The sequence below is a fragment of the Podarcis bocagei genome (assembly GCF_964188305.1).
Source record: "Podarcis bocagei genome assembly, chromosome: 11".
In the NCBI taxonomy this organism is placed as follows: Eukaryota; Metazoa; Chordata; class Lepidosauria; order Squamata; family Lacertidae; genus Podarcis; species Podarcis bocagei.
In genome coordinates, this window is record NC_138136.1 from 34,911,611 (window position 1) to 34,927,577 (window position 15,967).

General features: G+C 43.6%; 1 protein-coding gene across 1 annotated transcript in view; it reads left to right on the forward strand.

Moving 5' to 3' along the window:
• Window positions 1-5,338: 5,338 nt before the first annotated feature.
• FCHO2 (FCH and mu domain containing endocytic adaptor 2) overlaps window positions 5,339-15,967 on the forward strand; it is a 64,044-nt gene continuing 53,415 nt past the window's right edge. Inside the window, exon 1 of the mRNA XM_081212486.1 lies at window positions 5,339-5,613. Within this exon, the coding sequence (XP_081068612.1) occupies window positions 5,581-5,613 (33 nt within the window). The 5' untranslated portion in view covers window positions 5,339-5,580. The remainder of the gene's footprint in view (window positions 5,614-15,967) is intronic.

Sequence of the window (15,967 nt, forward strand, 5' to 3'; positions counted from 1 at the left end):
AGAGCAGGAAGGTGATGATAGCAGATAACATGGATAGAAATTGGAGATACCAGATGGGCACTGGGCTGCAGGTAGGACTAAAGGCAAAAAAAAAATAAAAAAAAATGCATGGATGACCAAGACAACAACAAAAGGAGCCGAGTGGAGGAAGGAAGATTGAAATTTGTACAAATGAGATCCCGGGCAGCGTTATTCTTCTGCTGTAGCATTAGCATTGTGAGCAAAGGGGCTGGTGAATGAATCCAGAATCTTGGGAGTGAGGGGAGAGCTTGTTCATTTTGTAAAACGAGCAATAAAAATGAGAGCACATGAGACATAAACGCTTCCACATCTCTGAACATAAGTCATTTGAACAAGGATTCAAAAGAGGAGAACATTCTCAAGGTGTACAGTTCATTATGCATTTCACTTTTAATATGGTATGTAAGGAATGCAGCTTAACGAACAAGATTTTCAGCCTGGCTGAGAACAATTTATTAAATCTAGAATAAACCACTCAACCATATAATCACTTTTCAAAATAAGCATGCCTTTTATATTGGATTTTAATCTCAGGAATGTAAAAAGACCAGTATTCTTTCTTTTAAAAACTCAATTAGCAAAACTGGCCAAAGAATCCCCCCCCCCTGCAACCAGGTCCCCGTCCCCCCCCCCTGCACTTCTCACCCAATTGATTTTTTTATCTTTGGTGTAGTATGTTTTCTCACCAAATTCAGTTGGTGATTTTGTTGGATTTTTCTACATTGTAGGAAGGAGCAGAAATTATATGCATTAACTCATTTGTTTTTGTAAAGCTTGAGCCCAGTTTTGGGCTTTTGGATAATAGCTGAAAGCTAAAACTCTCTTGGGGCACTTTAAAGATGTATTATGACAAAAGCTTTTGTGAAGTGGAGTCCACATCATCAGATGTCTTGAAGATTTATCCTCTTCATACACAGGGCTGATATCTAGGACATTACTAAAGTGACATGCTAACCAGTGGAGGTGGTTTGGTAGTTATGGCACCAGTGCCGAAGAAGGCATCATAAACACAGCCATTTGAGTGACTACAGGTACCATTGTGCCCCCAAAATCTGAGATACTGGGGCTACAGGATATTTGTACCACTGAAGCTGCAGTGCTGGAGGTGCCATTGGGTGAACGAGGGGTATGAGCAGTTTGTACAGCTAACAAGCATGTTTTAGTATTCAGAACCTGAATGGGGAGGCTGAGGCCCTCCTAAGAATGCTGGACTTCCATAATTCCTGACTACTCATCATGCTGGCCAGGGTTTATGGAAGTTGGAATTAAACCTATGGGAGGCCACAGGCTCCCCAGTTCTGATTAAGAAGGAATTTCTGGCAGAGGCTGATTAAAATCAGAATGCATTATATCTGAAAAATGGTACACATATCAAGAAGTCAATAAAGAACGCACTTGAGGTGATCTTGAAGCTAAAACAGTGCTTTTTTCTGGGGATACTAAAGGGTCCCCAAAATGTTAAAAGTGTGTCGCTTACTGTAACAACTTCATGGTGAGTACCAGTTAATAATAATTATTATTATAAAGCAGTGTAAAACATAATGTTAGTTAAACAGTCCAGTGTTCTCTGTCATTCTTGGGGACAAGCTTAAAACTGAACCTTTGACAGCAGGTATTAGAAAGGCAGAAGTTGAGTTAGTTCTCTAGCAGCCATGGAGGCGGTGCCTGGGGTTTCACAGGTCAGTCTGAAATCAGAGCAGCCAAACCGTTTCCCATAATGACACCCAAAGCCTCAAGGAACAATTGTGGTGTGCATACTTAGTGGGTTTTAATAATGTGGGCATTGATTATGAGCAGTGGTGGTGAATTTGCCATTGAAAAAGCATATTTTAAAGGACTCCAGAATTTGAAGACTGAGAAGAACTTGCACAAACTAAAAATGAGGACAATGCCGGCTTAAACTAAATGAGGAAAAGGGAAGAGCTCTCTCTTAAGGGGGGGGGGTAGAATAAAGCTCTAGAGAAAAATTCACAGAGTTTCTGAAAGGGCAAGTACTTTCTCACTAACCTCATTATTTGAGTGTTACAATCCCTGGGCTCCTTAGGGAGGAAGGGTGGGGTATCAATTGAACTGAATGAAATACATAGTGAAATAGAAATGCCACAAAATTCCAAATTCTACAGAAAATTTCAGATGACATTCCCTGTTGCCATGACAGAAGAAAAATGAGAGATGCACACAAGTTTTATCTTGTGAACTGTCCTGAGATTTATGGGCAGTATGCAAATTAATAAATAAGAAAATAATAAATAATAACATAATTCAAAAGTGTCAAGAGAAAAATGGAAAGAACAGTTCTGTGACCAGAGAGCTCTAGAAACTGCACCCAAAAGTGCTCTGCAAAGGCACATATATGAAGAATTGTGTGGAACTGTATAAAAGACGCAGAGAAAAAAATAGGGAAATGCAGGACCAGTCTTCCTGTACGTTTAATAGCTGTACATAAGGACTTCAAGGTTTAAAAAAGCATTACTGTTAAAGATGGGAAGAAGATCATTAAGCTGCAAGCCCTTGATCATCAAGCTGCAAGAAGCCTATACCAGCAGCAAAAATTGAAAATGAACTTCCAGCGTTGATTATAGAAATTCACCTGCTTAGCATAACTGGCTATTTTTCTCCTGTTTTCTCATGTTCAGTCTGGATAACATCTTCCAGACATCAAGAGCTTCCCAGACACATTTGGTGTCCTTATCCACAGAACACCAACATAAAATCCAAGTATCACAACTCAGTTCTGTTAGAAAAAGATATACTGTACTGAGACAATGCACATGCTGACTTCACTAGGTTGGACCTAGATCAAGCCTACTCACTATCGCAGGGTTTGCCATGTTTTGTCTGTTCCTACAAAAACAGTGGTGTAGTGGAGCCAGGAGCAGGTGCCAGCAAGGCACTGGCACTTATTTCATGGCAGGGACAATGATCTCATCTCCAGGATTGCTCCAGGATTGCTATTTGCCAATCCAAACATATACAAAGAATAAAAATTAACAGCAAAAGATATTAAAATACGTCAACACCTATGCATCTGGATAGGCTTGCCCAAACAAAAATAGTTCAACATTTCATTCTAACAGTGGCCAGCCTGATGCCTATGGGAAGCCCGTAAGTAGCACAAGAATGCAACAACACTCTGCACACTTGTGATGATTCCCAGCAACTCAGAGGCATACTATTGCCAACAGCAGAGGTCAAACACTGCCACAATGGTTGGTAACAGTTGATAGCCCTGACCCCAAATTTGTCTAAACCTCATTTAAAGCAATCCAAGTTGGTCGCTATCACTAAATCTTATGGGAGCAAAATTTTATAGTTGAGTACAGTGGTACCTCAGGTTAAGTACTTAATTCGTCCCGGAGGTCCGTACTTAACCTGAAACTGTTCTTAACCTGAAGCACCACTTTAGCTAATGGGGCCTCCTGCTGCCGCTGCGCCGCCGGAACACGATATCTGTTCTCATCCTGAAGCAGTTCTTAACCTGAGGTAATATTTATGGGTTAGCGGAGTCTGTAACCCGAAGCGTATGTAACCCGAGGTACCACTGTATGTACTGTGCAAATAAGTTGTTTCTTTTGTCTGTCCTGAATTTTCAAACATTCCACTTCATTGGATGGACCTTGATTCTAATTGTATGAGAGCAGTAGAAAAACCTTGCCTTCTCTATCCCCCCCCCACACACCATACATAATCTTATACACCTCTATCATGTTTTCTCTTACTCTCAGCATTGTTGGTTGGATCATCCACATCTATTTTATTTATTTATTCTATTAATATCCTGCCCTTACTCCCCAAGGAGCTTGTTGACACCCAAATAGTGTAATAGGATTTACCCTTTCGGAAGCCATGCTGATGCTCCTTCAGCAAGACTTGTTCTTCTATATGCATGGCAACTTTGTCTTTACAATGCTTTCTACTAGTTTGTATGGAACAGACTTTAAGCTAACCAGCCCGTAAGTGGTTGATTAGATTAACATACCTGGCTAAGGGTTCAAATGCCATCAAAAGCAATTATTTATTATGACCCACTAAAATGACAAAAAATAGCAAGCAACCATCTCAGCCTCCAGTCCTCTTCAGTGTATGCAAAGTGGGAGCAGGGCTGAGGAAAAAAACTGGCTTGGCACTGCCACAGTTAGTCAAAAAATGCTTGCTGTGATATAGTGTTATTTGTTGTTATATGGATTTGGCTGGTGCACATTCCATTTAAAGCACACCCACCCACAACCCAGATCCAGGGAGCCCTTGTTTAAGGGTGCTGGGAATAGTAGCTCTGAAAGGGGTAAACTGCAGTTCCCACAACTCTTTGCAGCCAGCAGCAGATGTGCTTTAAATGTATGGTATGTCCCCAGCCAGGGACGCGGGTGGCGCTGTGGGTTAAACCACAGAGCCTAGGACTTGCCACATTAGAAGGTCGGAGGTTCGAATCCTCTTGACGGGGTGAGCTCCCGTTGCTCGGTCCCTGCTCCTGCCAATCTAGCAGTTTGAAAGCACGTCAAAGTGCAAGTAGATAAATAGGTATCGCTCAGGCAGGAAGGTAAACGGTGTTTCTGTGCGCTGCTCTGGTTCGCCAGAAGCGGCTTAGTCATGCTGGCCACATGGCCTGGAAGCTGTACACCGGCTCCCTCGGCCAATAAAGCAAGATGAGTGCTGCAACCCCAGAGTCGGTCACGACTGGACCTAATGGTCAGGGGTCCCTTTTTACTATGTCCCCAGCCTTTGTGGGAATGGCAAGTGGGCAGGGAACATGTCATGCTCTGCTTGTGTCCTTCCCATGGACCACTGATGATGGGCCAGTGTAAGAACATGATGCTTGAGCAGCAACAGGTGGGCTTGGGGCTCTTCTCTACCATCACACCACTGCCGAAGCCAACCAAAAAAGCCTCAGCGTGGACCAGAACTGCTTGAACTCTGACCTGTGGCTCAGCCTCCTCTGTTGTTTTATCTCCCCCCCCCCCCCGCGGCTTCCCTCCACACCTGTTGGAAAAAGTCGCCTCCTCCTTAAAACCTGCGTTGTTGATGCCTTTCCATCCGGAAGGCTCCCCAGGGCGTCTTACATTAAGATATCCCTGGGTGCGGTGGGAGGGGGGGGTACCCCGCTTCTACACCGCCCCCCCCTTCAGACGCACAGCATTCCTCGACTCGCCCGCCCGCCCACCCTCCGAGCCTCGGCGCCGGCCGCTGCCCCATAAGCTGGGCCTCCCTCCCTCCCTCGCTCCTCCGCCCCGCCCCTCTCGAATCCCTGCACATCCGCCTCTCCGCGCCTGCTCACTCCCTTCGCCAGGGAAGTCGGCCGTTCCTGCGCCGCCCGTGTTGTGCCGAGCCGCGGTGCGCGCGCCTTGGCCGGCAACCTGGCGCATGCGCCCCTTGGACCTGGCTGGCTGGCTGGCTGAGCTCGCCTCTGTGGACAGAGGGCGAAGGAGAGGGGACAGAGTTGGAGGAGGAGGAGGAGGAGTTGTTGTGCCGTGAAGGGAAGGGCGGCGCGCGGCGGTTCCCTCTTTCTCCCCACCCCCCCTTTCCCGGTGGCTGTGTCGGACGGGGCCGGGCCGAGTCAGCGAGATGGTCATGGCGTACTTTGTGGAGAGTTTCTGGGTGAGGAGCTGTGGGGGGGTTTTGGGCTTCCCTTCCCTCCCTCCCCCCCCCCCCGCTCTCCTTTCCTCAGGGGCCGGACCGTGTCACGCACAATGGAGAAGAAGCGCGCGGGGAGGGAGAAGGGGCGACGACCCGGAGCCCGGCGGCAGCGGCGCCTCTGCCTCTTCTCCTTCCCGGCTCTTGCGCCACCTTCGGGGCAGGGTTCGGGCCTGCCGTGGCGACGGGTTGGGATACGGGGGGCGCTGCGAAGTGCGGCGGCCTCGGCTTTTACCTCACGGGCCGCTCCGGGGCCAGTGCCAGCGGGGGGGGGGGGCGAGCGAGCGAGCGAGCGAGGCCGGCATGAGGGGACGACTGGCTTGTGTGGCGGGGGCTTATTATCCCAGGCCAGTCCCCTTGTGTGGCTCCTGTGCTGAGGGTTGCCTGCCTTCCCCGGCTCTCTCTTCTCCTGGGTGGGAAGGAAGTCCAGGGCACCTGTTGCTTTGCCCCGAGAGGAGGGTGACTGGGGTGGGGGTGGCGGCTTAAAATGTGCCCTCCTGTCCCCGAGGGGCGTCTCTCCAGGCGGCGGCGGCGGCGGCGGGACGGGGCCAGGCTGCTGGGCGAGGTTGTTTACTTTTCCTCTTCTTCACTCTCGCTGACAAAACCCTAGAAACTGAGGCTTCTTCACTCAGTGGAAGTTTACTCGGGATCCTCCTTCCCTTGACTCTTCTACTAAATGCCGCTGGTGAATCTTCAGTGTCTTGTGGAATCCGAAACTACTCCATTGTAGTGCTGCTTTTTTTTTAAGGTCTTGTTTATGTTTTGTTTTGTTTTTTAAAAAAAGCAAGACGAGGTCTTTATTTATGACTATAATAATCCATTATATATAGAACTTCTTAGCAAAGGAACCAAAGAGATGAAGTAATGATAGGAACTTCAAGTCACTGTCTGGACATTGAATTTTTATGTGCTTATTACATGACTTTTGAGTTAAGCGGTTAGAGGTTTTTAACAGTATGTAGTAGAATCAACATAATCACCTAACTACAGAGCAAACCTGGTTTGGGTTTTTTTTAAAAAAATACCCTTTATACGTGCTTTCTTTCAGAGACACTGTGTTAGTGTACCTGTGCTTTCCAGGAATGAAACTGTATACAAGAACATACAGCTTGTGCTCTTTTTCTCTGCCTCTTCTGCACTTCATGATTCAGAAGAACAGCAAGCTAGTAGTTTCATGTAATGATTTAAATAGCATGGATAGGTTACTAATAAAATAATTAGATGTTGCCTTGGAATATCTGCTATCTTAAAAGTGTCACAAAATTTTTGTCCATCTAAAGTTTCTAAGAATGCTCATTCAGCTTTGATTTCCTTAAATTGGATTTGCTTTTCTCTGAAAGCTCAGAGTCCCAGTGAATTGCTGCTTAGGAATTTTGTGAATTGGTACCCGGTTGTGGTTGCTGTCTGCCATTTATCTTTATGGGACTTACTTCTGAGTAGACATGTATGGATTTGCAGCAGAAGTGACAGAATCCTTACATGCTTACTCAAGAGAAAGTCCATCTGAATTCATTGTGGTGTACACTGTGGTAAGTGTGTGCAGGATTTCAACCTTAGATATCTTGGGGCATTTTGAGACAAGAAATGTGATCAACTGTTTCAGAATCAACTGAAATGTTGATTATGGCTTTATAAATGTTTATATATGGCTGAATGTATTTCAAATGACATCTTTTGAAGGAAGTATCTGTTACAGATATTGGTAGTATATTTGGGGTGGCAGTTCTGCAGATATCTGTACGTTCATTATGTCCATGATCTAGTCCTTTTATGATATAAAAGTCAGAATATATAACCTATTGTTTCCTCATACTTATTGCCTGTATTTTCTGTTCCTGTATTTTACAGTTGGGTGGTGGTGGTGACTGGGTTTTTTTTAAGAGTGTGAAATATGTGGTAATTGTTGGCCATTGCTGGAGAAGAATATACTGCCATTGCTGAAAACCTACATACCTTCTTGGTGTCAGGAACAGTTACCTTCTTGGTGTCAGGAACAGATAATGCTAATAACTTAATTATTAGGTTTAACAAATAAAGGTTTAACTGAATCCAGGTTTAACTGGTGTCACTTTCAAGGGAAAAACACTGGCAAATGAATGTTTCTAATTTTGATGAGACTAAAGGCCTATTTAAAAGTAGATCATGAATACTACTTTGTAACGGAACGTTTGAACTGACTCCATAGAAAAGCATTCTGTATGAGGTATTGTGGCCATGATGCTGAGTGAAAATATTTGTTTCTTATAGATGAAATCTACCTTCACTATATTTTCCCTAGAAACATTTCTATAAACAGAAACTCTGCTCCAAACTCTAGGGTACACCAAGTGGTTGAGTTCTTATTAGTGGAGCCACCCCAAAATAAGCTAGTTTTTTCTGCTTCCTAGAGGAGTGCCCTAGATATACAGAATTCTATAAATTTATTAATGAAAAGAAAAGTAAAACTGCTAACTAGAACCTGGGAATTTACAGAACATTGGTAAGAGTTTAGCCTACAAAGAGATGGGTGGGGGAGGATCTAAATAAATAAATTGGTAGACTGTGAATCTATCAGTCAAGTCTATGTCTGAGAACAGTTTAAGATATGGAATTTCCATTTTACTTAATCAGCTATAATATTTAGAGCTCACCTTTCCTCCAAGGAGCTCAAGCTGCAATACATGGTTCTCTCCCAGTCCATTTATGCTCACAACAACACTGAAAGTCAGTTAGGCTTAGAGAGAGTGGCTGGCCTAAGGTGAGCTTCATGGCTGAGTATGGTTTTGAGCTCTGCTTTTCCAAGTCCTAGTCCAACACAGCCTTTCTCAACCTTGGGTCCGCAGTTGTTTTTGGACTATAACTCCCAGCATCCCTGACTACTGACCCTGCTAGCTAGAAATGATGGGAGTTGTAGTCCAACAACATGAGGGGACCTAAGGTTGAGAAAAGCTGATCTAATCACTAGAATACAATATTTCCTGTCAGTTGTAAAAGAAAGCAAAAAGCAAATGAAGGGCAGAGGAGGAGAGGGAATTGACCTATTCAGCACCCACCTCCTCAGCTGAGTGCCCTCCTCCACTTCATAGCTAAGAGAGTATTTAGTTTGACACTGGCAACTCTCTAGTGCTATGTAACACAGCTTTAGAAGGCCAGCAGGGACAGAAACTACTGAAATTCACTTTGCCCCAAGGCCTGAAAAGCATTTAAAGGCTCCTATTCTGGGTTCTCTGAATATACTGCAACATTGTGCTGCAGGTCCCTCTTGTTTTTGAAACTCATTAGTGATGGAACAATGATAGAACATTCCTGCATTTCAGGGAGTTGGACTAGATGACCCTTGGGGCCCCTTCCAACTCTACAATTCTATTCTATAAAATGGTTTCAAAGTTATAATTAACTGTTATCCCAGTGACTTTGCCTGAAATGTATATAAAGGTAAAGGTAAAGGTACCCCTGCCCGTTACGGGCCAGTCTTGACAGACTCTGGGGTTTGTGTGCCCATCTCACTCTATAGGCCGTGGGCCAGCGCTGTCCGGAGACACTTCCGGGTCACGTGGCCAGCGTGACAAAGCTGCATCTGGCGAAGGTAAACGCCGTTTACCTTCCCGCTGGTAAGCGGTACCTATTTATCTACTTGCACCCAGGGGTGCTTTCGAACTGCTAGGTTGGCAGGCGCTGGGACCGAGCAGCGGGAGCGCACCCCGCCGCGGGGATTCGAACCGCCGACCTGACGATCGGCAAGCCCTAGGCGCTGAGGCTTTTACCCACAGCGCCACCCGCGTCCTGAAATGTATATAGGGACACGCATACAATGTATATGATTTTTCACTCACTCTGACACTTGATTTGTCAATGAGGGTAGAAGGTAACAGGGCTAATATAAATAATCCCAAAATTTGCAGAACTGACTGCAACTATTCTGTTAATTACTTTTCATAATAAAATATGTCAGGTCTGATACTTTGGACTATTATATGTCTTTGAGATATATATGCATTACTCTTAAACTTCCTCCCTGGAGAAACTACACTGGCTTTCTCCTTGTCCTTCTGCTGGCAGGTAAAGACATTCTTGTTCCAACAAGTTTTTGGGAATTGACTGCTTTTGATGAACGGGCTGGTGCTGTGCTGTTTTTATTGTAATTATTTGTATGTTTTAAACAGATTTTATATGTGTATATAGTTTTACTTCTATTAATGTTTAATTGTTTTTTAATTATAGCTTTTAGTTTTGTTTTTAGTGATTCTTGTTTTTACGTAGGTAACCCGCTATCAGCCCAACTAATACATCATTCCTAATACAATGAAGGAAATATGCCAGACTGTGATGTGGATTTAATGGGCAGCAAATCCCAGTGCACGTAGATTGTGTGACTTGGTTGATTTTTGCTGTTTGCTTACAGTGTATAGATGCCGTGTGTATATAAACTAGTTAAGGCAAAATCCAAATACCAAATTATATAATACAATTCATAAATTGGAAAGGGACCTTTAAAAAAACTGCAAAGAAAGCCCTGACTTGAGCACATCAACACTGGCAGGAAAAGAAAATAGGTTGATATGTTCATTGCTAAGTCTAGCCCACTGCTCAAAAGCATCCATGAGAGAGAAAACCATCCAGCCATCTAGCAAAGAAGAGCTTGCCAAGACAGGCTATTCTAATGTTGAACATCTCTTGCTGTTAGGAGGTTTCTCTGCATGTTTAATCAAAATCTGCTTCCTTGCAATTTCCACTCACTGCGTCTAGTACTGCCTTCTGGAGTAACAGTGAACAAGTCTGCTCCATCTTCCACATTGCAACTCTTTAGATAATTGAAGGCAGTTATAATGTTACTTTTTGATCTTCTCTTCTCGGTGCTGAGTACACCCCTCTCTTTCCACCATTTCTGATAGCTCTTGGTTTCCAGATTCTTCACTATTTAGGCTGCTTTCTTCTGGACATACTGGATAAGGGATAAAGCTCTCTAGTCTTACTCTGCCAGCTCCCGCAGACTAGTAAATATTTTTGTAGGCTAGTAACTTTTGTGGGCTTATTTGCAATGCAGATATAATGAACATATACAATGAACATGCAATTATTGTTCCATTGGAAGAGGTATTTTAATTCATAATTCTTCTAGTTTTATAGGCTGAAAGTAGTAAGGCACTGTTAAGCACTGAGACTTCTAAAAGTGGGTTCATGTTTATATAGAGAGGTACTTTGCTTTTTAGTTTAAGTTCCCTGCCCCATTACAGGATAACTTATTTATAACTGATCATTTGTGGTACTGTAAACTCACATCTGGTTTGGTGCTTTAAGACCTTTTGACAGTTGCTGTTGTTTCCCCGTAACAGCCTATTAGTACACTACATTTTTAAGTACAGGAGAAGGGGAATAGCCATCTTCATATAGGATCAGGAGATCAGATAGTGGAACACTCAAAAAACTTGCTGTGACCAAATGACTAGACATTTTTCAGATAAAATTGCTTGTATCTGCACTGGCTTCTGAGAGGGATGGGGCTTGGACATTGTTTAGTCAGGTTGTTATGGATCCTTTTAAGCTTGTATTGCATGAGTATGTGGACAAGTTGCTTGGAAGGCTGAGACATATGTGTTCTATAGGGTCTTTCCCATCCTGACAGCTCAAATCAGCTAGAACTGGGTTGGTCATGTGGACAACTCTGAAGGATTAGTTCTCAAGTTCTTAAGGAGGCAGTGGTATAATAATAATAATTTATTATTTCTACCCCGCCCATCTGGCTGGGTTTCCTCAGCCACTCTGGTAAAGAAGCTGTATTTGAGCCCAACAAATAGTGTACTTACCTCCCAGTTTCCAGTTTGCAATTTTGAAGATTTTGGTCCTGGAGTGGGTGGTTTCATCCAGGTGATTTTAGAGGACACTTACTGCAAATTTTATGAAAATAGAATGGAGGATGTGGCTTAGTATGACTGTCTATCATGTGAAACCTTATGGTTGTTCAGTGTTTGCGATATTTGATAACTTAAGTTGGTGTTTTCAAGGCCTATTCAGATTCTTGGACGTTTATATATGCATTTACTGAAGAGAAATTATTGACTTGTTTAGCCCTTGGATGCTAGTAGTCAGTATAATATGGCTCATGCCATGGAGTATGAAACCAGCCTTCAACTTCCAGATGTTTTAGACTAGAATGCTTACAGTGCTTGTTGGGGCTGATTGGAGTTGTAGTCCCAAACACCTGAAGGGCATTGGGTTGGAGAAGGCTAATCTAAGCAGTGAAATATTGCCTGTGAATTTGTGACTTACTTCTGAATAGAAATGTTTAGGATTGCACTATTAAATGTTCTAGTCCAACACATTCAAAGCTTTATGTGTAAATTGTTTTTAAGTACTTGCAAAAATGTAAAGACTGTGGCATGAACTTCTTTTATATTATGCAGTCTGAGATGAAATAAGAATTTTAGCTTCATTTTTTTATTTGACCTGCACAGGCAATCAGGTAACATTCATGTGTATTTGCAGTTTTATTTTATCCCCAATGACAAACCAGGAAAATATATAGAAGTACATTCTTTAACACTTCCTGAGAAACATTAATTACAACTCTGAAACTGCCAAGCTTGCAGCTTGTAATCGTATTGGTATCCACTAATTATTACTACTTTTATGAAACAAAATTTTAATGGGACATTTTTTACAGAAAAATTAAGCATTGGAAAACTTCCTTCAGTTTTCCCACTTTGCAAAACTTTCTATGGTACATTACTGTTGTCAAACCTGTGACAATCACTCCACGATCCTAATACCCTCTTGCTACAGAATGCTCAATATAAACTGGTAGTCACTTGTATGAGCCAATTTTCCCTGCCTTCCATTTTCCTTTTCTCTTTTGCAATTGAAACTCTCAGCCATTAAACCAATAAATTCCCACAGCTAACAAAGTTCCCCAGGTGAGTGTTGAGAACTACTAACAGAAAATGCAGAAATTGAGGAATTTAGCATAATTGCTCCTTCCAAGGAAAAGAGTCAGAAAAGACAGTAGTTCCTGTAGTAGCTAGAGAAGATAGGTACAGTGCTATAGATACAGAAGACATGTTCTGGTGGTACAGAAAGCAGGGAATTGGTGCCTATCTTACAGGGCTCCTTGTTTGAGCCGCACACTGTCTGAGAACCTAGCATGAACTTGAAAGTTCCATCTTCAAGCAATAAAATGAGTTACTCTGGTATTTTCTCATTTCTGTGCCTTCTGCCCTATAAGTTGTAAAGAGGGTTTTCAGAAACCTTTCCACTACCCTAAATTGGTTGTATCTGATTTTGTGTGTTTATATTATTATTGTCAGAAAACAAAACTGAAAGTATGTCATCTTATTAGCTGTATGGATTTTCCGAAGTTTTCTTATCGAGAAAGGTAGTTGAACATAACAGGCTCCAGCAAATCTACTCTTCAGCTTAATTATGGTGACTAGTCTTCCTTGCTCTGGAAAGTGATTGAGGTGATAATGACTAGGCTCAGGGAGGCTTTTAAGTTTTGCTTCTGTTTGTGATGATTAGATCAAATTCAAAAAGGTATGGAAATACAGGAAACTGAGCCAATCTCTCTGTAGGAGGAAAGGTTTACTTATTTATGCTAATCTGTTGCAGTAAACAGGAATTACAGCTTAAAAACAAAGTAGAGGGAATGGAGGGTGAAGCTTGATTCTCTCATTAGGTTAGTAACCTTTTTGCAATCACTGGCCTTGTCACAGTCAAGCCCCATCTCAGGCGAGAAAACAAGCAGGAAAACTCCTGTGGAATGCATTCAAACACTTGTGAGGGTTCATCATCTAGTCCAGTGTTTCCCAACCTTTTTTGGGCAAAGGCACACTTGTTTGATGAAAAAAATCTCGAGGCACACCACCATTACAGCCCCGTGACGTCAGCGCGCAGCGTCACGCCGGGAGGGACGCACGAAAGTGTAAGTTTCAATTTTTCCCCCTCCCCCTTGCCGGGGAACCTTCAAGCTTTGGGGGTGGGGGGGGGGAGGAGGCAGCAAAGCGAGGCAGGAAGGAGAGCGCGGCTTGGCTGGGTGAGCTTTGGCAGGGGCAGGGAATGAGAGCCACGAGGCGGGTGCTGCGGACGGAGGCGCTGCCCGCCGAGCTCGCAGGCAGCCAGGCAGGCAGACGGCGAGAGCCCCGCGCTGGGCGGCCTCTCCTCGCTGCCGCCGCCCCGCCTCTCGCCGCCCGACTCGCCCGCCTCCCTCCAGGCAACATCTCGCGGCACACCAGGCAACATCTCGCGGCACACTAGTGTGCCGCGGAACAGTGGTTGGGAAACACTGATCTAGTCTACCTAGTAGCAGTGAAGGCAGCAAAGAAGGCATACTTAGCTGCCTCCATTGCATTCTCTTCTTGCCATCCAGCAGAGCTTTTCTGGACTGTGTGGGGCCTCTTACAGTCTGGCTTGAAATAGGTGGTAGAACCAATGGTAGCTCGCTGTGACTTGCTTGCAAAGCATTTTGAGAATAAAATTGCTTCAATCCACCTGGATCTTAACTCTGCTGTTACAGCAGATGAATCTCAAGGGATTTCGAGAGCACTGTTTTGGATGAGATTCAATTAGTAAGGCTTGGATCAGTCACAGCGATCATTTGCACTCTGGACCCTTTCTCCTCTTAGCTGATAATAACTAGTAGGGAAGGGACAGCTGACTGTGCCAGGAAGGAGATTAATGCGAGAGGGGGTGGTCTCCGCTTACTTGAAGGACGCAGTGCCAAAGCCACTCCTCAGGAAACCCTCCTTGGATTCAGAAAGTAACCATCAGCCGGTTGCTAATCTACCCTTATAGGGTAAGGTACTTGAACTGGTGGTTGTGGACCACATCCAGGTGCTCTTGAAGGAAACAGATTTTCTAGATCTGTTTCAGTCATTGTTTAGGCCCTGTTTTGGCACAGAAACTACTTTGGTCGCCCTGTAGGATGACCTTTGTCAGGAGAGAGATGGGGAAATATGTCCTTGTTAATTCTCCTTGACCTTTTAACGGCTTTTGATACCATCAACCATGGCATCCTCCTGGAGCGGCTGTCTTGAGTTAGGGGTGGGCGACACCGCTTCGTGGAGGATTCAGTCCAAGAGAGATTCAGGTTCTCCCACACAGCTGGGAGTACAGAAGATTTTGCTTTTTTGGTAATTAGAGTTTGCTTTGTCATTGTGGTTAGTTTAAAATGGGGAACGTTTTTGAAATGGGGCAAACATCCTGTTGCAAAGTAGTAGGCTACATTCCAGTAAGGGACAGGGTCAGACTCAAAAATTCATGTGTCACATACAACTACACACCTTTATCACACAGAGAGAGAACACACTTTCTTCTCTGCTCTGATTTTCTTGCTCCAGATCTTTTTGCAGCGGAAGGTGCTGTAGTTGCACAGCAACATCAGACAATATCAAAAGCCTTTTCCCTCTGGGTGCTCCCTGTTGAAGACTATGTTCTGCATCCAGCCCATGGGCCAGGGATCCTTGCACCCCTGGTTTAAAACAAGCCAACTTCAAATCATTATTTCTGAAATTGCTTTGTTCAGTTTCACCATAATTTAAGGTTAAATACAAATCTAGGTTTGGACCACATGGCAAGCTGTAGGTAATGAAAAGTGGAATATTCAGATGCCTCTTGGCTATGCCAGAGAAGAAGAGAGAGAGAGTACCTGAGCCCAAGTATTGCTGCGGCTTCTTTCTGCTTGTGCATGTCATGCTAAACAATGGTTTAGCATGACATGTAAACCAGGTAACTCAGTTTTCACATTCAAAGTAGTCAACTTGCAATTCAAATTAGTACATACCAAAAATAAAGACATGGAAATAGGGTAGGGAACAGCGAAGAAAATAATCAAGTAGAACCCGGATACTTCTCTTTTTCTTTGATGTGCTTCCTGTTTTGGCCTAGCACTTTAAATAGTAAAATGTTTTCATAATATTTTCATTTCTGATTAAAATCAAAAGGTGGTATTTGGCTGACTCAAACTTTGTTAAACAAATGTTCAGTATGTTTGAATCAATGCTGTTTTACTCAAAGGAAGTACCATGGGGTTCAGTGGCGCTTACTCCCAGATGGTTATGCATAACATTGCTGTCTTGGAATGCATTACATAAATCGTTGCATTTGCATATAACAGAAAGCCAATAATTTGAGTTTACTAAGCCATGACATGCCTACCATTCAGCCTCTTTGCAGCCATTTCTTTCCTTTCTTTATGCAAACACCTAGCATTTAACTCTTATCCATAACGTTCAATTGTGTGCAAATTCAGAAACTCTGGTTAATAGCTTCAAAGCAAGCTAAGATATAAGGCATTCTCTGGGTTCATATCCTGGCTTGTTTTGAGTAGATGGCAAATGAGTTTAGCCTT